Raw genomic sequence first — 24,004 nt, 5'->3', positions numbered from 1 at the left:
TCTCGCTCCGTGTCTCCCTCCCCCTCCCTCTGGGGCACTCTGGCCTCTCCCCAGGCCGCTCCCTGCCCTCCGGGGGCTCTTCCTTTCCTTTGCTTTTTCTTCATCGTCTTCTCCACGGCTTTTATAGACTTTGCCAAGCGGGCCCACTGGGTACAGTCAGTGTGCGACTCATTCCTTCTTGGGTCTTTACGCCGATGCAGCCTTTCCGCCTCCTGATCCTTTTGGGTTTCCAGTTCTCCGGAGGGTCGAGGGTGCTGGACACCTGAGTGTTGGAGCAGCAGAGTGATGGTCTAACTTCATCAAAGACAGAGACAACAACTTCCAGAGCCTGAAGGACGCCAGGGTGCGGGATGGGCCATGTGGACACAGGCAGGCCATCCAAACACTTGAGCTCTGTTTCTTTATCTCCTAAGTGGAAAATAGGATGATGATGATAATGACAATAATGACAGCGGCTACCACCTAGAGTCTGAGGAATCACCCCAGGGTGTCCTTAAAAACACAGATGCTCAGGCTCCACCCTGAGCTGCGGATTCAGGGGTGGCCTGGGTTTGCGTTGAACGACACCCTGCTGTGTTCCTGGTGCCCAGTCCGATTCCAGGAGCCTGACGTGGCACATGATAGATGAGACCCAGTCCCTGCCCCTGGAGAAGCCCACCCCCAGGGGCACGAGTCGGTGTTGAGATGTGGCTTCCGTTGTTTCCACGCGGTATCGCAGCCAAGAAACGACTCACCGATTTTTCGGAACTCTCATTCAGGCCAGATCCTGGCCACATCCTGTGTCTGACCCGCGTGTGCATCCGTTTCTCCCCAGGTCGTTTGCTAAGCCCCCGAAGCAGGTGCAGACGGTCTGTGAATGCATCCTCATCATGAAGGGGTACAGAGAACTCAACTGGAAAACCGCCAAAGGCATGATGTCCGACCCCAACTTCCTGAGGTCTCTGATGGAGATTGACTTTGATTCAGTTACCCAGAGCCAAGTTAAAAATATCAGAGGTGAGTGTAGACAGATGTAGGAACAGCCAGGCTGGTTGCCAGCCTGGCGGCTCAGTCTCTGGGGCCGGGAGGGAGAGTAAGGAGAGGGCTTGTCGCAGGCAGACCCGCCCATCGTGGTCAGATGGTGTTCGCCGTGGCGTTGCCGATGGAAGGGGGGGAATGATCGTCCCCAGAGGAAGACAGCGGCAGGGAGGATGGTTGCTGGTTGGGCAGTGGCAGTGGATGCCCGCTGAATGTGTGGTTCAGCAACGGGTCTGGTTTTCCCTAGTAGGATACATGACTCTCTCATGGAGCCCGCCCTGCCTGGTCTTCTGTGCATCTTGTCCGATGGGCGTAGTGGTGCCAAGAACTGGTCTCGTGGGCAGAGGACTTGAATAAACATGTCTCCAAAAAAGATACACAAATTGCTAATAAGCATATGAAAATATGCGTAACATTAGTCACTAGGAAAACGCAGATCAGACCGCAATGAGGTACCGTTCAGACCCACTAGGATGGTATAATTTAAACAAAACCACACAAAACTACAAGTGTCGGGGAGGATATGGAGAAGTTGCAACCCTCGTACGTTGTTTGTAGAAATGTAAAATGGTGTGGTAAACAGTTTGGCAGCTCCTCAGACAGTTAATCATAGAATTACCATGTGTCCCAACCACTCCACGCCTATGTATAGACCCCAAAGAATAGAAAACAGGTATTCAAACAAAAGCTTATACACAGATGTTCCTGACAGCACTGTTTAACAATAGCCAGAAGGTGGAGACAACCCAGATATCTATCAGTGGATGAATGGATGAACAAGAACAAACATATCCACACATTGGAATATTATTCAGTCATACAAAGGAACAAAGTGCTGCTGTGTGCTACAGCGTAGATGAGCCTCAAAAGCGTGATGCTAAGTGAAAGAAGCCAGGCATAAAAGGTCACGTATTGTAATTCCATTTATATGAAGTGTCCGTAGGTAAACAGGTAAATCCACAGGGATGGAGAGCAGATTAGTGTTTGCCAGGGTTTGGGGAGGGGAAGTGGGTTGTTACTGCTTAACAGCTCTGAAGTTTCCTTTTGAGATGACGAGAATGTCTTGGAACTACACAGAGGTGAGGCCTGCAAAACCTTGTGAATCTACTAAATGCCACTTTAGCGTGTTTATTGTTTACCATGTTTATTGAACATGTTTAATTAGACACTTTAACGTGTTCATTTAATGTTATGTGAATTTTACCTCAATTTTTAAAAATGGGTATTCGGGGAAGAAAAAAAAAAGTTGGTCTAACCTTGACTTCCCTTGTGCCTTTTGCCAGTATGAAGTCTTCTGTAGGTCCTGGAGGGTGGGTGAGGAGGGGGGGCGGCACCACCCACCCCATGCCCGCATTTCAGTTACAGATGCCTGCGTTCCCCCTGAGCCTGGTTCCTGACCTGCCCCAGAGCTTAGCCAGTGAGAATGATGCTAGTCTTTTTCAAAAGCAATAAAAGTTCATTGTGTCACTGTTTATCACGGTGGTTTGTTCAGAACTTGACCGTCAATGCATTTTTTCAGCCACTTAAAAAAAAACAAAACAGGGGCTTCCCTGGTGGTGCAGTGGTTGAGAGTCCGCCTGCCGATGCAGGGGATATGGGTTCGTGCCCCGGTCCGGGAGGATCCCACATGCCGTGGAGCAGCTGGGCCCGTGAGCCATGGCTGCTGAGCCTGCGCGTCTGGAGCCTGTGCTCCGCAACGGGAGAGGCCACAACAGTGAGAGGCCCGCGTACCGCAAAAAAAAAAAAAAAAACCACAAAAACAAAGCTAATCGAAACACAAAGGATAACAACAACTACAAAAACCCAAGGGACTCTCTTTACCCGATCGTTGGATGGGTTTCCATTTATGTGAAGTTACTCCCAGGGTGAGGGTGCAGGTGGAGGTGATGGTGCCCTGTAATGACCTATGAACCCCAGTTAGCTGCCAGCTCTGAGCCACCTTGGTGCCCAGTTGGGGGGTCCCCACTGATGCCCTGGGTCTCTGGGGGCTGCTGGGTGTCACACGCAAGTTCCTGTGTCATAGGATGTCCTGGGTGGCAGTAACATGTACCCCTCACTCACATCTTAAACATCCACTTACACAAAATTCATTCGGGGTTGGACCCACCTGTTGTCCCTGGGAAAGCTGTCCAGATCCCACTCACAGGCTTACCAAGGAGAAGGAACTAGTTACACTTACTTTGTTAGTAGGCAGTTTACTTCCCATTTTATTTTCCCAAGACGAAGCTCACCGCTCATCGAAATCATTGCGTCTTTGACCTTTAGGCCTCTTGAAGACCCTCAATACCACGACTGAGGAAATGGAAGCCGTGAGCAGGGCAGGCTTGGGGATGCTGAAATTTGTGGAAGCTGTGATGGGCTACTGTGACGTCTTTAGAGAAATCAAGCCCAAGAGAGACCAGGTATTGCCCATCTGTAAGACCTGCACACTTCTGCCAAGAGATTGTTTTGGAGTCAGAATGAATGTGTCCACAGCTTTACTGGAGAAATTCTGGCAAGGTTCTGGTTCTAAACTGCATAAACATTTTTTCCCCCAGTAAATGATAACCCTGAATTATAGCTCTCATTTAGATGTAATGTGAACCGACAGAACCAAAGTCTGAAAGATGTTTGAAGAAAAGAGGGTAAAATCATTCTCGAGGGCTAAAACAGAGTTTCTCACCCTGGGTGCTACTGACGCTTTAGATTGGATCCTTCTTTTGGGGGAGGCCGTCCTGGACACTGCAGGGTACTAAGCAGCCTCGCTGGCCTCCATCCACTGGATGCCGTCGTCCCTTCCCCCAAGTTCTGACAACCAGAAATGTTTCCAAACATTGTCATGTGTCCCTTGGGGGGCAAAGTCGGTCCCTGTTGAGAACCACTGGGTTAAAGGAACATGCAGAAGACACAATACAAAGAGAATTGTGTAAGGTTGATTCTATCGTTTTGAGCCATATTTTGACATTGCTTTATAAGTCAGGATTTTATCACTCAGAAAACTTAGAACCCATAGTAGGACCAATACAGTCTTCAGTGCATTCTTTTGAGTTTTTGGCTTACAATCACAGGGTCCTCTTACTGGGACCCTAGTACCCACGAAAATTAAGCCGTCTGCTAACTCAGATGCAGGACGTCTTTTTTCTAATGGGATGTAGGGCTTTTGCATCAAACCATTGAAGAGGTCACTAAGAAAAGAAGCCATGTGCCTCGCTATGACATAGGGTGGCCCCAGAGGGTAGGGACAGCATTAGAAATGCAGGTGGAGGACTTCCCTGGTGGCCCAGTGGTTAGAACTCAGCGCTTTCACTGCCGTGGGTCTGGGTTTGATCCCTGGTCGGGGAGCTAAGATCCCACGAGCCTCGTGGCATGGCCCAAAAAAAAAAAAATTGCAGGTGGACATAAGCCCAGGTGTGAGACTGTCTTATTCCCACCTCACTGCTGTGCTTTTCCCTTGTCTTCACATAGCTGGCCAGGCTGGAGCGGAATTTTTCCTTGACCAAACGTGAACTGGAGAGGATCCAGAATGAGCTGGCAGCGATCCAGAGAGAACTGGAAGCTCTGGGGACCAAGTACGAGGCGGCCATACTGGAGAAGCAGAAGCTGCAGGAAGAAGCCGAGATCATGGAGAGACGGCTGATCGCGGCCGACAAGCTCATCTCGGGGCTGGGGTCTGAGAACGTCAGGTCAGCCTGGGTAATGGGCCTTCCCGCTAAGTAGCTCTAAGCCAGACTTTGTGGTTTGTGAGTGAACGTCCACAGCACCATTTCTCGCCATGTGGAGTCTTTATTCCACACTGCATTTTGAGCTGAAAACCGTGTGAAAAAGTTCTGATTTTACTATTATCATGTTTAAAGGCGGCTAATGGCCATTTTATAGATTCTTTTAAAAATAGGTATCGAGTGTTATTTACTGAGTAACTGTTAAGGGGAGGCATGGCAGCAGTGGAGACGGGGGGGGGGGGTGGGGGTGGGGAACCAGTGCCCTAGGGCCTGGGAATGTTTGCTTCTTGATGACCTTTAACCCCAAGTCCCTTCTGGAAGGATCTGGAGGAGGAGCCCACTTCTGTCTCTGGACCCTTGTGGCTGGTTCAGTCCTGAGCTTCAGTTTTCAGTAGGTGGAGCTGTTTGATGCTTATGGGCAAGAGGCCCATTGGGCCATAGCTGGTCCACTGGATGTGACAATAGTTTCTTACCTGGCACCTGTAAAAATGGTATGGAAAGCACTGGAAAATATTGTTTGCTTATGGGAAACAAACCATTTTCAATATGTCTATTTTTTTTTTTTTTTTTTTTGCGGTACGTGGGCCTCTCACCGTTGTGGCCTCTCCCGTTGCGGAGCACAGGCTCCGGATACGCAGGCTCAGCGGCCATGGCTCATGGGCCCAGCCGCTCTGCGGCATGTGGGATCTTCCCAGACAGGGGCACGAACCCGCGTCCCCTGCATCGGCAGGCAGACTCTCAACCACTGCGCCACCAGGGAAGCCCTGGGCGTGTTTTTAAGCTATTGATTAGGTGTTTGGAAACAATGTGATTACTGTTGTACTTTATACATATCTTTGAGACAAAATTCATCCCCCAAACATTTATCGAGTCTCCTGTTAGATGCTGGGTTCTGCCGAGCTCTGGAGTTGAACAAAGCCTTTGAAAACGTTGGGTTCACTAGACAGGGAAATGTCAAAGTGAGCTGGCGATCTCTGTCCTCTACAAGCAAAGAACATCTCAGAAAAGGTTTCCTTCTGGCTAGCCCCCTCCCGGCCGTGTGTCAGGCTGGCTCTTCTAGAAGGTTCCTTCGGGTTGTGCCGGAATGTGACTGCTCACGGCAGCCCCCGCCCACGCCAGGTGGCTGAACGATTTGGACGAGCTGATGCACCGGCGCATGAAGTTGCTGGGCGACTGCCTGCTGTGCGCAGCCTTCCTGAGCTATGAGGGCGCCTTCACGTGGGACTTCCGGGACGAGATGGTCAACCAGGTCTGGCAGAGTGACATCCTGGAGCGGGGGATCCCCCTGAGCCAGCCCTTCAGACTCGAGAACTTGCTCACGGACGACGTTGAGATCAGCAGGTGAGGACGACCCTGGGCTGGGAGGACGGGGCACAGAGCCCGGGGGGCATGCAGCTGACCCACCTGCACAGAGACGGCAGGGAGCTCTGCCCGCCCAGCTCCCCTGCCTCGGAGGCTCCCCGTTGGCTCGCAGCTCGGCCAGAAAAATCCCCATTTCCCCTGTCGCTGCCCCTTCCAGGTGGGGCTCCCAGGGGCTGCCCCCCGACGAGCTCTCGGTTCAGAACGGCATCCTCACCACCCGGGCCAGCCGCTTCCCCCTCTGCATCGACCCGCAGCAGCAGGCCCTCAACTGGATAAAGAGAAAAGAGGAGAAGAACAACTTGCGGGTACGGCTGCCCCCGACACACACCCCACACCGCTCCACATCCTGGGGCCCAGCCCAGTGCTCCCCGGTGTCCCCAGGCCTCCACAAGGCCGAGCTGAAATGCCACCACCCTGAGGCCCCAAGCAGAGCCCTCCCCTTCCTGGCCCGCCCACCCTGTTGAGTCTTGGAGGGCGGCTTGAACCACCTCGGATTCCACTCTGCCCTTTGCCTATTCATTGCCCTGTGGGTCACGTGAAGGCAAAGACGGTGCTGTGTTCGTCTTTGCGTCCCCCCTACTCAGTGCAGAGCCAAGTGGCCTCAGATGCTCGGTCACTTTCTTTTTGGAGGGCAGGGGAGGGGCTTGATTGAGATATAATTCATCTACCGTACAATCCATCCGTTTGAAGAATACAGTTCAGTAGCTTTTAGTATATTATACATTGAGTTGTGTAGCAATCACCAGGATCAGTTTTTATCACCCTCCTCCAAAAATGCTGTATCCTTTAGACATCACCACCCCAGAACATCCATTTCCCCTCCTGCCCCTAACCCCCAGCCTCTGACAACCGCTAATATATTTTCTGTCTCTATAGATCTGCCTGTGCTGGACATGAAGTATGAGTGCGATTGTACAGTATGTGGCCTTTTGCGACTGGCTTCTTTCACTTAGCATCATGTTTTCAAAATACATTTTCCCTGCTTAGCGAATCCAGCGTTTTCAAAGGCTTCGTTCAATTCCAGGGCTCAGCAGAACCCAGCATCTAACACGGGCCTCGATAAACGTTTGTGGGACACATTCTGTCTCAAAGATATGTATTGAGTACAGTAGTAATCACATTGTTTCCAAATGCTTAATCAACACATATTGTAGCAGGTATCAGGACTTCATTCCTTCTTATGGCTAAATAATAGTGTGTTGCATGGATGGATGGACCACAGTCTGTTTACCTGCATATCAGTTGATGGACATTTGGGTTGTTTCTGCTTTTTGGCTGTCATGAACAGTGCTGCTGTGAACATTCATGTGCAAGTTTTTTGTGGGCGTGTGTTTTTAATTTTTGGGGGTGAAATTGCTGGGGGCCCAGTTACCTTTTACTGAAATAATTAACAATTCATGTTTTTCCATTTTTATCTTTTCCTTGTTTTTTCTGGTCCTTGCTTCCGGGTATGTACATGCAGGTAGGGGAAGCATCCCAAGGTCGGGGCGGGGGGACATCCACTCCCAAAATTCACATAGAACTGTAGTGGGACAGATATCATCAGTGCAGGAATATTCCTTGATGTCCCTCTTCCCTGAGCCTTCCAGAGAGTTCTGGAATTGCCAGACCTCTCCTAGCCCCCCATCCTACTCCTATCCCCATCCTATCTCTTAAAGAGGGAGGGTTCAACTTATGGGGTGAGTGGCTAAGTACATCAATGTAATAAAAGAGGGTGGAGAGGAAGGGAAGAGGAGGTCCCAGGGGCTGGAAGAGAGGAAGAATTTTTACAGATGTTTTGAGAAAAGAGATAAGAAAGCAAGCCTAAGGTTTGGAGGGGAGTGAATTTTTTTTTTTTTTTTTTGTGTGGACTCTGTGTTTGGATCCTTTTTGAGGTCTTCTGAGAGATGTGAAGAGATTCTCTCCTAATCCCTTTTGGCTGCTGACCTGTGCTTTTTGAACGAGAGGCTGCTCAGAGCCTGAACCTCATGGTTTATGCAGGTTACGTGCCCTGCTTCTCTCCCTGTTCTGTGTTTTCCCCTCTGCCTCCCTTCAAGGTGCTGACATGTCCCCTGCCACCTCCAAGGATTCTTTTCCCCTTGAATTTGGCGAGTGAGCTGATTTTTAGCATCTGCCTCCCCTCCCTTCCAGGTGGCTTCCTTCAATGACCCCGACTTCCTCAAGCAGCTGGAGATATCTATAAAGTACGGGACGCCTTTCCTGTTCCACGATGTGGATGAGTACATCGACCCTGTGATTGATAACGTCTTAGAAAAAAACATCAAGGTCTCCCAAGGACGGCAGTTTATCATACTGGGAGACAAGGAAGTGGGCTATGATTCGAATTTCAGGCTGTATCTGAACACCAAGCTGGCCAACCCCAGATACGGCCCATCCGTGTTTGGGAAAGCCATGGTGATCAATTATACTGGTAAGCACGTACAGAGCCGCAGTGCCGAATTTCAGGTGGAGACCACAGTCTGAGCTCAGGGCTCTCAAGGGACGTCACTTCATTCGGTGAATCATTCTCAGAGTCACAGCTTTCATAGTCAACCAATCAGTTCCTTTTGGTTTGCTTCTTGAGGCTTCACCGTGCGGCATGCGGGATCTTAGTTCCCCTGCCAGGGATCGAACCCATGCCTCCTGCATTGGGAGTTCGGAGTCTTAACCACTGGACCCCCAGGGAAGTCCCAACCAATCAGTTCTTAATGAGGAAGCAACACCAAAAGGTTTGGGGGCCTTTAGAAGGCAATGAGTTATGTGTCTTGAGATGTGCTGAGTCTGGACCACGGGGCTCAGACATTCACCCTCGGAGCGAGGCGAGACCCCTTTCTGCCGCAGCAGGAAGTTATACTGTATTTGTGCATCTAAATACACAGTATGATTTTGGATTTCCCTCTTCCTCTCAATTGAATTCCGTTATGAACTTGAATGAACTTCCCACATTTTCTAGGGTAGTCACACGGGTTCCTAGGTAGGTTAATCAGGTTTCAGTACGCGTTAGGAAGCTCCCTGGTGGTCCAGTGGTTAGGACTCCGTGCTTTCACTGCCAAGGGCCTGGGTTCGATCCCTGGTTAGGGAACTAAGATCCCGTAAGCCGCGTGGCTTAAAAAAAAAAAAAAAAAGTTTGGGTATAAACCCAGATATCTAACGAGGGTCCCCCAAGATGTGGGAGCCCTGGATTTGATTTTAGTGCATCTTCACACTTGCTGTCCATTACTCCAGGTAACAGCATCTCTGTTTCGCTCTGTCCCATATTTGTCACCTGGGGCTTTAGAATGGCATTGGTGGGAGAGTGAGTCCTCGTGTTCCTGGGATGCCGGGCCCACCCTCCACTTGCCCCAGGCACTGCTGTGCGGGGGAGACGAGATGGTGAGCAGCCTGGCAGGGGGACGTGGTGGTGAGGGCCTCCCTCGTCCCCCCACAGTCACACTGAAAGGCCTGGAGGACCAGCTGCTGAGCGTGCTGGTGGCCTTCGAGAGGCGAGAGCTGGAAGAGCAGAGAGAGCATCTCATCCAGGAGACGAGTGAGAACAAGAACCTGCTGAAGGGCTTGGAGGACTCCCTCCTCCGGGAACTGGCCACCTCCACGGGGAACATGCTGGACAATGTGGAGCTGGTGCAGACCCTGGAGGAGACCAAGTCCAAAGCCATGGAGGTATGAACTGTGTGGAAAAGTGTATCGATCCTGCTACGGAGTCCCAGAGATGTTCCCAGGGACCCCTGTGCACCCAGTCAGCCTCTCTTAATTGAGAGCGATAGAAAATCTGGCCCTACGTGCCTCAAGTCCAAAGGGAATTGATCGGCCTAGAAAACAGAAAAGTCGAGGGATGGCTTCAGGCAGGGCTGGATCCAGGACTCCAAGCATATCATCCAGGGCTCAGTTTCTCTCCATTTCTGGACCTTCTGCTGTGTTGGCTTCATTCTCTGCCTCCCTGTGGAGCCAAGCTCCGCTCATGGTCACAAGCTGGGTCTGGCTTCATGTCCACTGAGGTTCAAGTCCAAAAGAGAAGAATGAGAATCTTTTCCTGTCACTGAAGTCACGTGCTCACCCCAGACCACTCCCATGGGCTGGGGATGCCAAGTGTGGATTCTCTGGACCTCACTCACCCGCTCCCCTCCTGGCCTCGGGCTTGAGCCCCACATATGAATGAAAGGAGGAAACTGTAGGTCTCTAGATCAAACTCAGGGACTGTTACTAGAAGAAGGGGGCACGGGGGCAGCGGGGGGTCGAGCCACAAATATATACCACATCTCGCGAGAGGCTGGGGGCCCTTCCTGTGAGCGCTGCATGGCTTTCTTGGCTGCCCCCCTCCCCCGCCTTCTTACTTTCTCGCCTGTTTCGTATGTCTTCCTGGTTTCGGCTGTAAGTGGCAACGTGCGCCTCTTCTTCAGGTATCAGAGAAGCTCAAGCTGGCGGAGAAGACAGCCCTGGACATCGACAGGCTGCGGGATGGCTACCGGCCGGCCGCCCGGAGGGGAGCCATCCTGTTCTTTGCGCTGTCGGAGATGGCCCTGGTGAGCTCCATGTACCAGCACTCCCTGATCTCCTTCCTGGAGGTCTTCCGCTTGTCACTCAAGAAGTCGCTGCCTGACTCCATTCTTCTGAAGCGATTAAGGAACATCATGGACACGCTGACCTTCAACATCTATAACTATGGCTGCACAGGTGAGCACCTGTTCGCACCGATTTAGGACCGATGCACTCTGTGCGCTTCTGTCCGTGTGTCCAAATTTCCTCTTCTTATAAGGACACCAGTTGGGATTGCATGGGGGCCCTCCCTAACAGCCTCATTTTATTTTTTTAAATTAATTTGTATTGGCGTATAATTGATTTACAATGTTGTGTTAGTTTCAGGTGTACAGCAAAGTGAATCAGTTATGCATATACATACATCCACTCTTTTTTAGATTCATTACAGAGTATTAAGCAGAGATCCCTGTGCTATACAGCAGGCTCTTGTCAGTTATCTATTTTATATACAGTCGTGTGTATATGTCAATCCCAATCTCCCAATTTATCCCTCCTCCTGCCCTTTCCCCCTTGGTAACCGTGAGTTTATTTTCTACATCTGTGACTCTATTTCTGTTTTGTAAACAGGTTCATTTGTACCATTTTTTTTTTAGATTCCACATATAAGCGATATCATATGATACTTGTCTTTCTCTGTCTGACTTACTTCACTCAGTATGACAATCTCTAGGTCCATCCATGTCGCTGCAAGTGGCATGATTTCGTTCTTGTTTATGCTGAGTAACCTAATCACCTCTTAGAGGCCCTGTCTCCAGCTCTGAGGTACTGGGTATTAAAGTGTCAACTTATAGATTTTGAGGGGGACACAGCTCAAAATTGTGTAGGGCAGGAAACAGGTTGAGGGCTGTCCTATAGGGCTCACTTAAGTAACCAACCCTTCTAACACGTATAAGATAGAATTCACATCACACATTTTGACTTACGTGGTTTTTTTTTTTCCGTTAGAAAAAAAAAAAGAACTCTAATGTTTTGCGTCTTCCTATCCATAGAGTGTGTTGATGGAATGGGCTTACTCTGCAACAGAGATTGGCCAGATCCGTCCCACCGCCTGCTTCTGTAAATAAAGTTATCTTGGCACACAGCCACACCCGCTTCTGTACAGATCGTCCATGGCGGCTTTCACAGTACAATGGCAGAGTTGAGTAGTTATGACAGAGACTGTCTAGTCTGCAAAGCCGAGTCGATTTACTCTCTGGCCCTTTATAGAAAGTTTGTTAATACCTCTTCTCCACTGTAAGAACTTTTGCTTTGAGTCCGGCAAATGACCAGCACTTCATTCAGGAGGTGGCTCTGAACCTCCATCATACGGTCCTTCATCTGCTGGGGGGGGCACCCCGCCTCCTCTTCCCACGAGGGCGTGGTAAGTGCCGCCCGGAGACGTGACCATTGCAGATGCGTACGAGTGAGGGTCACTGCCCGTTGCACTTGTGGGCATGACGTGTCAGTTGAGCTCATAGTTTTTGCAGGTGTTCACGGACACCAAATGCAAAGATGGCTAAATGCAACTGACTGTGCAGTTGAGGTGCTTCAGTTCATTTCTCTGAAATTTAAGCGTGGTGTGCATGAGAAACCCTGGGTTTAAATGCATTTGTTTTATCCAGACCCATCTGTTGTTTCTCTTCAGGGTTGTTTGAGAGGCACAAGTTACTTTTTTCTTTCAATATGACTATCAAGATAGAACAAGCAGAGGGGAGAGTCCCCCAGGAAGAATTAGATTTCTTCTTAAAAGGTAACGAATTTGCCTCGTTTCATGCTTCCCGACTCCCTGGACCCACGTTGCACATGTGTATGAGTTTGTTCACCAAAACAACAGCAGAAATTTGCCTTCCTTAAAACTTGGCTTCCAATAGCACCGCTTTAGTAAATACCTCAGTTGACAGTTCCAGCCTCAGAGATAGTTCGAGTTAACTCAGAGCAGCCAGCCTCTGCCTTAAGGCTGCCCCGAGGCTGGAAGCCACGCCGAGCTTCCTGGCTGGAGTTACGGATGGTGACAGGGGAAGCCTAACCCTCTTCTCTTTCCAGCCCCCTTTTGAGAAGTGGATTTTCCCCAAAGTGAGGGAAGCCCAGGAATGGAGTTGCTTACTCTTCCCCGTGTGTTGGTGTCGGCTGTTTACTTCTCTTATCCTGTTGTGATTAGGAAACATTTCCCTGGAGAAAAGCAAACGGAGAAAACCCTGTGCTTGGTTGTCCGACCAGGGATGGGAAGATATCATTCTTTTATCAGAGATGTTTCCAGACAACTTTGGGACTCTTCCTGATGATGTGGAGAAACATCTGACTGTCTGGCAGGAGGTGAGCAAGTGTCCTCTTTCTCCTCCTTCCCTTCCCCGCATGTCAGTCATCTCCACACTCAATCTGTAGCCTAACTCCCCATGAGTTTGAAGATCTGCCTCTGAGTGGCTCGTGCAGAGTGTAGCCAACGCCCTCTAACTCCCTGGATGGAATTCTCCTTTATCTAGTTCAGCTAGTTTTGCGGGAGAACTATCTATCTATCTCTCCATCTGTCCATCCATCCATTTGTCCATCCAACCATCTGTCCATCTGCCTCTATCTGTCCATCCATTCATCCATCCATTCAAGAAACTTTGAGCATCTGTGGCTGGACCACGTCCCTTGATGGGCAGTGGGAATTCAACAGTCCATAAGGCTCAGTCCATCCCTTCCTAAAGTTCAGAGTTTGGGGGGTAGAAAATGACAGATCTGACTAGACGTGGCCTGTCGATTTCATCCCTTTACAGGGGCTCTTGGGACCTTCACATAAAAAGGGGGGCCTATATCATTTCTCAGTTGACGCCAGCATGGATGTTCTTTGCTTTTCCCAGTGGTATGACCTGGATTCACTTGAGCAGTTTCCATTCCCCCTGGGTTATGATGACAACATCACCCCTTTCCAGAAGTTGCTTATTTTGCGCTGTTTCCGTGTGGATCGGGTATATCGGGCCGTGACTGACTACGTGACTGTAACAGTGGGAGAGAAGTAAGTGAGCTGTTTGTGTTTGCTTGGCCCTTTCTGTGGGGTAGAATATCTAATGTCACCCCTTCCTGGACTCACGGATGGCAGTGGGTGGCCAGAGGGGACTGCCTTTGAGCATGATTCGGTAGCCACTCTAGAGCAGCGCTGTTTAAGAAAAATACAGTGTGAGTGACATATGTCATTTCAAGTCTTCTGGTAGCCACATTCAAAAAGAAGCAGGTGAAATTAATTTTAATAACAGTTATCATAAGCATATAAAATATAATATATTAATATATAACAATATATTATATATATAATATTTACTAATAATAAGTAACTGTATTTAATTATTAAATGATACAAATGAACTTATTTACAAAACAGAAACAGACTCACAGACATAGCAAACCAATTTATGGTTACCAAAGGGGAAAGGGGAGGGGGAGGGATATATTAGGAATTTGGGAGTAAAATATACACACCACTATATATAAAATAGATAAACAACAAGGACCTACTGTATAGCACAGGGAACTCTACTCAATATTTTGTAATAACCTAGATGGGAAAAGAATCTGAAAAAGAATATATATTTATATTATAACTGAATCACTTTGCTGTACACCTGAAACTAACACAACATTGTAAATCAACTATACGTCAATGAAAAAAGTAAATTTATAAAAAAGGAAACAGTCAAAATTAATTTTAATAACAATCATCATAAGTTATATTATATATATTAATACATCATATCATATAAATAATATGTATTAATAGTTAATTATATTTAACTCAAATATTAAAATACTATCTCAGCATGTAATGGATTGAGATATTTGGCATATTTTTTTGATGCCAAGGCTTTAAAATCCTGTGTGAATTCACACGTACAGCTCATCTCAGTTTGCACTCGCCACACTTCAACTGCTCAGTAGCCACACGTGCCTCATGGCTCCCGTATTGGTAGCTCTGGAATCGAGGGCGAGGCCGGATGGGTAACTTAGGGTGACAAACTCAAATCTGCCTCCACGGCCGGCGGGTGATGGAGAGGACTGGGCGTGGCTGGATGAGGACTCGGGCCCACTGGAGAGGTCAAGCCCTGGCCAGCAGCCCCTGAACTCCTGCTGACTGATGCCAGGTGGCGGCGGGGACTCAGATCTCTGACTCTTCAATGGAAACTAGAAATTTGGATCTCTACATGAAATCTCCCAATCGTTATGTGCTGGCAACTAACTTTGTAAAAATCTCGAGATGCAGGCCGTTCAGGACACGCCTGTGGAGCCGCCGGTGTGGGACCTCTGGGTTCGGTGCCCAGGGCACGTGCACCTGGAAGGCCGGCTTGTCAGGAGGCATGCAGCTCAGTACAAGTCTCCTGAACCACCCAACCCGGATGTACTGGGCTGTGTGGAGAGGTCCCCATCACCCAGGAGCTTATTACCATCCAGTGAACGAGATGTGTGTAAAACCTGGATTCCAAAACAAGGAAGGCTGAGCAAAGAGCCATACCAGAGGGACAGTCAGAAGGTTCTGGACACTGGGAGGAAGAGTGCTGGTCGGACTGGCCGGCCCCTGCCTGGCGCTGTCCTCCCGGGCGCGTTTTCCAGTCGTGTTTCTTTCCCCAGGTACGTGCAGCCTCCGGTGATCAGCTTTGAAGCCATCTTTGAGCAGAGCACACCCAACTCGCCCATTGTGTTTATCCTGAGTCCTGGCTCTGACCCTGCCAGTGACCTTATGAAATTAGCCGAGCACAGCGGTTTTGGAGGGAACCGCCTCAAATTCCTTGCCATGGGTCAAGGTCAAGAAAAGGTAAATTGTTGTTGGAGGGAACAAGCCCTAAACGTGGGTGAGGTCACCGGCCCCTGTTAGGAATGAATTAACGAATGTTTGCCCCCCCCCACGAGTGCCATGCATTTCCGGTCTACGGAGCAGTAATCACACGTCACAGCGATGACAGTGTGAACAGTAGGATAGTTCTGGAGCTAACCTGCTGTGATTGCCCAGCCTGGTACCGTCGGTGTGTTCTGCTGTTTCCAAAGCCCTTTCACGTCCAGTCTTTATCTCCCTCAGCCCTTGCAAGAGCCGCGTTTCGGATCAGGGCTGTCACTGCCCCAGTGGCAAGGCCAACTGGTCAGGGGGCAGGTGCCACTGAGTCCGAGGTTGGAGCTCTGGGGGCTGAGGGAGGCCAATGAGTGCAGCCCAGCGGACCCCGGTGGCCCCGCGGGAAGTCTAAAGGGTTGCTTCTTCAAAGGCTCCCTCTGTGGCTCCGGGACCGCTGGCTCCTCTGTGGCTTCTGCTGCAGTGGCCAGTAGTTTCCTGGTGCTTGCAGCGGGTCTCTGGGAGAGCACAGGGTGGTGTGGCAGTGGGACGCCGACGCTTCCTTTCTTTCTCTGTCGGAGCAGGTGGCCCTACAGCTGCTGGAGATGGCGGTGGCTCGAGGGCAGTGGCTGATGCTGCAGAACTGCCATCTCCTGGTCCAGTGGCTGAAGGATCTGGAGAAGTCCCTGGAGAGGGTCACCAAGCCCCACCCCGACTTCCGCCTGTGGCTCACCACGGACCCCACCGAGGGCTTCCCCATCGGGATCCTGCAGAAGTCCTTGAAGGTGTGGCAGCAGGACAGACAGACGTGCCCACGGCTCGGTTCCTTACCTCACTCCCGTTTTGCTGTGTGCATGTGTGTGTTTAGGATAGAGTTGGACACCCCCGCCTTTCCCAGTTCCATTTCTCCCTCTCCCTTCAGAGGTAAGCACTGTCCGGATAGGGTGACAATTATCGGGTGACAGTGTTGACTCCCAGGCCCATCTTTATCACTTCTGCATGTCCTCAAAACAATTTCTGGGTTAGTTTTCATGGACTTCACATTTATCCTTTTTAACTCTAATGATCGGCCCTCCCACAGCCCGCAGAACTGGAGTGAGTGCTTGTGTGTGTAAGTTTCAAGGAGTTTACCTGCCCTGTTTAATTTAGTCTCTGGGAACATTTTGGGGAATGGTTTCATCATCTCTCTCTTCCTCCAGGACAGGGAGAGGGAAAAGCTTAACTACTTCTGTTTTACCCTTGAGGACCCCATGGATCAGAGGAGGTTAAAAGAGCCTTCCTGGGGTCATTCGATGCGTCAGGGCAGAGCTGGAACAACGTCTCGTTTTTAACTCATTCACGTGGGCCCTTGGGAATAGGGAAGATAGCTTTGCAAGGACGGAGGGAAAAGCCAAGACGACTGCAGTCTGCACACCCTTCAGAGCCCTGCTCGGGGGCCTGGGGTTTCCGTCACCATCGGTCTTTGCCTCCAACAGGTTGTCACCGAGCCACCCAACGGGCTGAAACTCAACATGAGAGCCACGTACTTCAAGATCTCTCCTGAGAAGCTGGACCAGTGTCCACACCCTGCTTTCAAGTCCCTGGTCTACGTGTTGGCGTTCTTCCATGCTGTGGTGCAGGAGAGGAGAAAGTTCGGGAAGATCGGGTGGAACGTGTACTACGACTTCAACGAGTCTGACTTCCAGGTGAAGAGGCGGCTACTGCCTCTCCCGGGGGACACTCCTTCCTTCGTTGTTCCTGCCCACGTTTTCAGAAAACAGTCAGAACGTGAATGACTTTATGGGTTTTCGGTTACCCAGGCCCGTTCCTCCTCTTTGCAGGTCTGCATGGAAATTCTGAACACATACTTAACAAAAGCTTTCCGGCAGCACGACCCTCGGATCCCGTGGGGCAGCCTCAAGTACCTAATCGGGGAGGTAGGAGCATCCTGGGCACCTGCTGCAGGCCCCCTGGGGCAGGCTGGGCTGTGGCCTGGTGCCCCTGGTCCATGGCCCCCGAGTCTTCTGGGACTCCCCTCTTGCTGCTGCCCATCAGCTGAAGGCCCCTGGGTCTCTGTGAAACACCACCCCCTCGCGCCCCGGTTCGTCACCCTGTTATTCTTTGTCCTAAGTGAGCAACCGTCACCTGGGCGTTTGGACTCATCACCCTGGGGACTCCTGTTCCTCGCTGAGGATGCCTCAGGCACGTCATGGGAGCCCTGCTTCTGTTCGGTGGGCCTGGAGGTCCACTCTGGAGGCCACGGCCTTATACAGCGCTCGTGGGAAAGCTTCCCCGGAGGCCTGTGTGTGGCTCAAACAGAGACATCGCTGTTCCAAAGACAAAAGCGGCTGCTGGCTCCTTGGGTTGTTTTGTTTGCTCGTTCGCTGTGTTTTGGGGAGTTGGCCAGTTGCACACTGGCTCCCAGCATTTCATGAGGACTGCTATCACCTTGGGCTCTATGAGTCTGCACACGAGCCCTCTTGTATAGAGTGGCCTGAAGCCTGTGCAAGTCAGCACGGTTTGAGCTGTACAGTGGCCGGGCGGCAGGAGTCTCTCTAAGGGCGCATCCAGGCTTGACCCTGGACTGTCCGCTGGGCCCGGGGCCTCAGGGCCCACCCCGTAGGTTCCGGGTCCCGGCCGGCTCTCACTCCCTGTCATGTCAGGTCATGTACGGAGGACGGGCCATCGACAGCTTTGACCGGCGCATCCTGACCATCTACATGGATGAATACCTGGGGGACTTCCTTTTCGATACTTTCCAGCCATTCCACTTTTTCCGGAACAAGGAAGTGGACTACAAAATCCCCACGGGGGATGTCAAGGAAAAATTTGTTGGTGAGATTTCTCAGCCATCAGGAAGTATGTAGACGTTTTATTCTAAGGGAGCCCGTACATTTCAGCTCTTCTGGTTTCTGTGGTTGGCTTGATGCTTCTGACCCCTTCCCTGGTGGGACTCTTTGACGGCTCGGGGTGGTTTCTTATGCCTTTTAGCGGGGCCCAGTGGGCTCTTCCTAGCCTCAGAGCTGATGGAGTTAGTTCAGACTTCCTGTCCTGGAATGATGGTAAATATATCAGAGTCTCCCTGGAAGGGCAGAGTGGCCCCTGGGAAAGTCACTGAGCCATTTTCATAAAAGATACACGTAGAGGAAGTTCCCTGGTGGCCCAGTGGTTAGGGCTCTGCACTTTCACTGCTGTGGGCCTGGGTTTGATCTCTGGTTGGGGAATTGAGATCCCGCAAGCCACGAGGCATGGCAAAAAAAAAAAAAAAAAAAAAGATGCACACAGGCCTGTATTGGGCATGGCGGTGTAGAATTCTTATTTTAAAAGCACGTCACCCTCTCGGAGGTGGAACGTGGGCTCGCGTGTGTGGGGACGTCGAGGCTGTGGGCCCTCGGGAATCGGAGGTGGCATGGCAGTGCAGCCGCTGTTCTCTCCCATTACAGAAGCCATCGAGGCCCTCCCTCTGGCCAACACGCCTGAAGTGTTTGGGCTGCACCTCAACGCTGAGACTGGATATTACACTCAGGCAGCTCGAGACATGTGGTCTCACCTGCTGGAGCTGCAGCCTCAGACGGGTAAAGTCCCCTGCAGAGGACTGTGCCCATCGGACTGGGGACAAAGGGCATTGGCGCAAAGTGCTGCTTCGGGTTCTGATAGCTTCCGTACCGTTGGTGCCCTTCTGAGAGCCAGAAGGCACCCCAGTCCTGTGCTCAGATGCCTTGCTCTCTCTGAAAAGTGTCCTGATTTCAGGGGAATGCAGCACCGCCATCAGCCGAGATGATTACACTGGCCATGTGGCCAAGGACATAGCAAACAAGATGCCCAAAGTCTTTGACTTGGACCTGGTCAGGAAGCAGCTGGGGACGGTCGCCTCCCCTACCTCAGTGGTGCTCCTGCAGGAGCTGCAGCGCTTCAACAAGCTTGTCATACGGATGTCCACGTCCCTGGCTGAACTTCAGAGGGTAAGCCTGTTCCTCGAGTGCAAATTCCTGCCTCGGTGGAGTGCTGGGTTTTCCGCTAGTCTTGCCTGACTGCTCTTGATTCTATAAACAGGCCTTGGCTGGAGAAGTTGGGATGAGCAGTGAATTAGATGATGTAGCCAGGTCCCTCTTTCTTGGGCAAATCCCTAATATCTGGAGAAAGCTTGCCCCTGACACCTTAAAGTCCCTCGGAAACTGGATGCCCTACTTCCTGCGGAGGTTCAGCCAGTACACGACGTGGGTGAGTGAGAGGCAGCGGTCTGCTTGCTGGTTCAAGGCTTGGCCTGGACCCCCTCAAACCACTTCCCGACTCCTTCTCCCCTCCCCAGTGGTACCTCTGTCAGGAGCTGACTGGGTGCTCTGGAAATGGTCTCGGACTCTGCAAGCGTATCTGTTTTTTTTTCCTTTTCTCCCTTCCCCCCTCCCTTCCTTCCTCCCTTCCTCGGGGGCTTCCCTGGTGGCGCAGTGGTTAAGGATCCGCCTGCCAATGCGGGGGACACGGGTTCAAGCCCTGGTCCGGGAAGATCCCACGTGCCGCGGAGCAGCTAAGTCCGTGCGCCACAACTACTGAGTCTGCTCTCTAGAGCCCTCGAGCCACAACTACTGAGCCCACGTGCCGCAACAACCGAAGCCTGCACGCCTAGAGCCCGTGCTCCCCAACAAAGAGAAGCCACCGCAAGGAAGAGTAGCCCCTGCTCGCCGCAGATAGAGAAAGCTCACGCACAGCAACGAAGACCCAACCCAGCCAAAAATAAATAAATAAAATAAATATATTAAAAAAAGAAAGACTTTGAAGCATACTATGCCCAACTTGATTTATCCATCCAAGAGTCTGTCTTGGCAATTGTTCCATCTAAGTACATCTAGACGTCATTCCTTCTAGGCTACTCCGTCTCACAGACATCCCGTATCCTTTCCCCTGATGGATGTTTAGGTGGTTACCATTGGTTTTTTGTTCTCTTTTTGGATTTTTTGTTTTGCTAGTACGAACAACATTCTGGTGCACATGCCTTTGGAGACTCATATGAGTATATTCCATGGGTACAATGGAAGAGTTGGATCCGAGTGTGTGCATTTTAAATTCTGACAGCTCTTGTCAGATGGTTTTCTAGAGAACTTGAAACCACAGCGTACGAGAATGATTATTTCCTCACCTCTCTGCAACATGGTGTGTTCTTAATACTTTGGATCTTTTTCTCCTTCATAGGCAAAAAGTAACATCAACTATGTTGGTTGTGTATTTCTTTAATTATGGTGAGGCTGAGTGTATTTGACACGTTTATAGACATTTTGTGTTTTTCTGTGAACTGTCTTTGTATCTTGATTTCATTTTTATCAAGTTCTCCACCATTTTTTAAAAAAATTATTTATTTTTGGCTGCGTTGGGTCTTCGTTGCTGTGCGGGGGCTTTGTCTAGTTGCGGTGAGCGGGGGCTACTCTTCGTTGCGGTGCTCAGGCTTCTCCGGTGGCTTCTCTTGTCGCAGAGCATGGGCTCTAGGCGCGCGGGCTTCAGTAGTTGTGGCTTAGTTGCTCCGCGGCATGTGGGATCTTCCCGTGGGATCAAACCCGTGTCCCCTGCATTGGCAGGCAGATTCTTAACCACTGCGCCACCAGGGGAGCCCCTCAAATTCTCCACCTTCTAAAATTGGTTTTTAAGAGCTCTTTGTACATCAAGGGAATTAAGTCTTTTGTCTGCTGGTGTTACAGATATTTCCCCAGCTTGCCTTAAGCTTTTTGATTCTGTGGTATTTTTTCCATAGGAAAGTTTTACATTTTAATGTAGTCAAATAGATCAGTCTTTTCTTTTATGGCTTCTGGGTTTTGTATTCTCCACTCCAAGATTCTGAAAACATTCACTGGAGATTTGATTTGTACTTTTGTGGTTTATTTATTTAGTTTAGTTTTGTTTTTATTTTTTTGGCCGCGCTGCGTGGCATGCGGGATCCTAGTTCCCCGACCAGGGATCGAACCTGCGCCCCCTGCAGTGGAAGCGCTGAGTCTGCATGTGGTGTATTTTCTATATTTAAATCTTGGCTGCACCTGGAGTTTGGTGATCCCGCTTGTTTTTCCCAGTGGGCTGCCAGTTGTCCCAACACCATCTTCCTGCTCCTAATGTGAACTACATCTTCTGTCAGCTTTGACCCCGGCATTGGATGGCAGCCCCAGGCTCTCACCAGCTGCCTTCTCTCTCCAGGTCACTGAGAGTGAACCCAGTGTGATGTGGCTCTCGGGGCTGCACATCCCAGAATCCTACCTCACGGCCCTGGTGCAGGCCACCTGCCGGAGGAACGGCTGGCCGCTGGACCGTTCCACCTTGTTCACGCAAGTGACCAAGTTCCAAGATGCAGACGAAGTGAATGAGCGGGCGGGACAAGGTACGGCCAGCTCCCTGCGGATTCACGGCCTCTCACGTAGGGTCTCCCTCCCCAAGCTACCCTCAGAAGGGCTGAGCACAGTGTGGGCCCGGAAAGTCAGACTGCTGCAAATACTGGCCATGTTTGTGTGCTGTCCACGTGGGGCTTGACGTCTCTGAGGGTGAGTCCAGGTGTTTCTTTTCCAGTTTTTCCATTGAGACGTGGGCTGACGTCAGGGGAGAGCTGAGCCACACTCGCCCAGCTTGTCTGTGGGAAATGGGCTACTAGGTTAGAAAGAACTGGATCGCCAGGTGGCTTCCCTGGAACCCATGAGGGCCCGGGGGCATGGTAGCCAGAGAGCAGGATGGGCCAGGTGGGAACCGTTCAACTGTGCTATAACGTCAAGTCCCTCAGACACTGGTGACTGGCTGTGTGAACTGCGGCTGGAAACTGTGGTTTCCCGGGGGGTCGTGTCTTAGAGGACATCTCGCTGCAAGCACAAAAGCCCTCTTCAGCTAGCTTAGGGAGAGGGGGTTTATGGTGAACATTGTGGAGCGCTCAGTCCTCTTTGTAGAAGGCCAGCGAGGTCTCAGAGGGACCGGCAGTGTTGGGGTGGCCATGGTGCCAGCTGACTCTGGGGCCCGAGGCCAGTTAAGTCTGTGGGCCTTCGTGCCACATTGCTGGGGAGAGGCGACCACCCCTCTTCCATGGCGCTGTGGCCGTATGGAGGGTCACGGGGTCTCCAGGGTGTCCCATCTGGGCTCTACAAAAGGAAAGTGGGCGGGGTAGAAATGGTGGCCACCCCTCTTGGGAAAAGGCGGGGGCTGTGTATGGGGAGGGAGAATCAGTTAGTTACCCTTTTGTTTGTCCATATGCGCATCTGCTAGAGCTGCCGAATGCTGGGCAGAATGACACTTGCCTCCGCCTAAGTGCGGCTCTCTTCCTGGTGCCTCTAGGATGCTTTGTCTCAGGACTCTATCTAGAAGGCGCTGACTGGGATGTAGAAAAAGGATGTCTTATCAAGAGCAAATCCAAGGTGCTGGCCGTCAACCTGCCGGTCGTGAAGATCATCCCCACTGAAGCCCATCGCCTCAAACTGCAGGTGAAAGGCCGACGCCTGCCCCATTTCCCCTCTTCTCCTCTGACTGGAGTTAGACACCAGGTGGTTTCCAAGAGTCTTGCCTTTTAGCACAGGGGCTCTTAACCTTTCAGGGCTGGGGGAAGCCTTTGAGCCACGTCCCGGGGGAACAATGCATGCGTGCGCGTGCGTGTGTGCAGAGCCTTGCGGGGGCGGCACGGGTTCAAGGTTGGAGGCTGTGGCCCAGGCAAGCTTGAGGAGCGACTCCTCCCTTCTGGTGAAATTCTGCGCTCATTGCGTGGATCGGAAGGTAGCTACATCCGGTGTGGACGGCAGGCGCCCCTGCAGGACGGCCTGCTCTGCTGGTCGACCCCGCTTCTCATGGGTGTCAGCAGAGCCCGGCACCTCGCGGGGCCCCTCCGCACCCGTAGCGCTTAGACGAGCCTTCGCCCTCCCCGGGACCCGCGCGCCCCTCTGCCCGCGCCGGCACCTCACGCCCCTTTCCCGTGCAGAACACTTTCCGGACGCCCGTCTACACCACCTCCATGAGAAGGAACGCCATGGGGGTCGGCTTGGTTTTTGAAGCCGATCTCTTTACCACGAAGCACATTTCTCACTGGGTCCTGCAAGGGGTATGCCTCACCCTGAATTCTGATTAACCCTCTGGGTGAAGAAAACGGCACGAGATTCTAAGTCTGTGGCCGGCAACGGATGTGCTGGGAATTCGTGAAGACGCATCATCTGCTGTCACTTCTTGGGGCCTCTCGAGGCAGGAGGGGGGTTGACACTGATTTTTTTCTTTCATTTGAAATCAGCCATTTATATATGTCTTTCCATATAAGTTAACCTGAATGGTTTTATTCTTTTTAACTTTAAAAAAAAGGATTCTGTGGTATTCAAAAAGTAAATTCAACAAGAGCATTTTAAGACGTGTCGAGTTTGCTTTTCCTTCTCAGGGGAACCACTTAAGCAAAACTGCCTGCATGTCGATGGCACAAGTGAGAATTCTAACGTAAATTGTCAAAGGTGGTTTTTTTGATGGTCCAGGTCTCTTTCAGCAGACGCCTCTCTGGAGCGAGGGCTGCGTGCTGGGGCGCGGGGTAGAAGGCCGAGGCTGCTGCGCGGAGGCAGCAGGGCCGCCGTCCCTGGGCTGATGAGGCCGGAGTCACCCACACCCTTCCAGAACTCTCCAGCCCGGCTCCCCGGGCGCTGGCCTGGCAGCGTGTGGGTGAGGGTGCTGAGCCTGGTGT

At 51.1% G+C, this 24,004-nt stretch overlaps 1 protein-coding gene across 1 annotated transcript in view; it reads left to right on the top strand.

Moving 5' to 3' along the window:
- DNAH10 (dynein axonemal heavy chain 10) overlaps window positions 1-23,675 on the top strand; it is a 147,578-nt gene extending 123,903 nt beyond the window's left edge. The window contains exons 58-79 of the mRNA XM_060027909.1: window positions 815-996; window positions 3,283-3,419; window positions 4,462-4,679; window positions 5,835-6,056; window positions 6,235-6,382; window positions 8,208-8,487; window positions 9,484-9,713; window positions 10,451-10,724; window positions 12,214-12,318; window positions 12,727-12,881; window positions 13,412-13,566; window positions 15,171-15,354; window positions 15,948-16,148; window positions 16,839-17,048; window positions 17,184-17,279; window positions 18,006-18,177; window positions 18,786-18,917; window positions 19,093-19,304; window positions 19,396-19,563; window positions 21,517-21,697; window positions 22,633-22,778; window positions 23,267-23,675. Coding sequence (XP_059883892.1) covers window positions 815-996; window positions 3,283-3,419; window positions 4,462-4,679; window positions 5,835-6,056; window positions 6,235-6,382; window positions 8,208-8,487; window positions 9,484-9,713; window positions 10,451-10,724; window positions 12,214-12,318; window positions 12,727-12,881; window positions 13,412-13,566; window positions 15,171-15,354; window positions 15,948-16,148; window positions 16,839-17,048; window positions 17,184-17,279; window positions 18,006-18,177; window positions 18,786-18,917; window positions 19,093-19,304; window positions 19,396-19,563; window positions 21,517-21,697; window positions 22,633-22,778; window positions 23,267-23,413 — 3,955 coding nt within the window. The 3' untranslated portion in view covers window positions 23,414-23,675. The remainder of the gene's footprint in view (window positions 1-814; window positions 997-3,282; window positions 3,420-4,461; window positions 4,680-5,834; window positions 6,057-6,234; window positions 6,383-8,207; window positions 8,488-9,483; window positions 9,714-10,450; window positions 10,725-12,213; window positions 12,319-12,726; window positions 12,882-13,411; window positions 13,567-15,170; window positions 15,355-15,947; window positions 16,149-16,838; window positions 17,049-17,183; window positions 17,280-18,005; window positions 18,178-18,785; window positions 18,918-19,092; window positions 19,305-19,395; window positions 19,564-21,516; window positions 21,698-22,632; window positions 22,779-23,266) is intronic.
- Window positions 23,676-24,004: the final 329 nt, after the last annotated feature.

Source organism: Delphinus delphis, chromosome 13, assembly GCF_949987515.2.
Source record: "Delphinus delphis chromosome 13, mDelDel1.2, whole genome shotgun sequence".
Classification (NCBI taxonomy): Eukaryota; Metazoa; Chordata; class Mammalia; order Artiodactyla; family Delphinidae; genus Delphinus; species Delphinus delphis.
The sequence above is the reverse complement of the archived record's forward strand: the minus strand, read 5'-3'. Positions and strand labels throughout refer to the sequence as shown.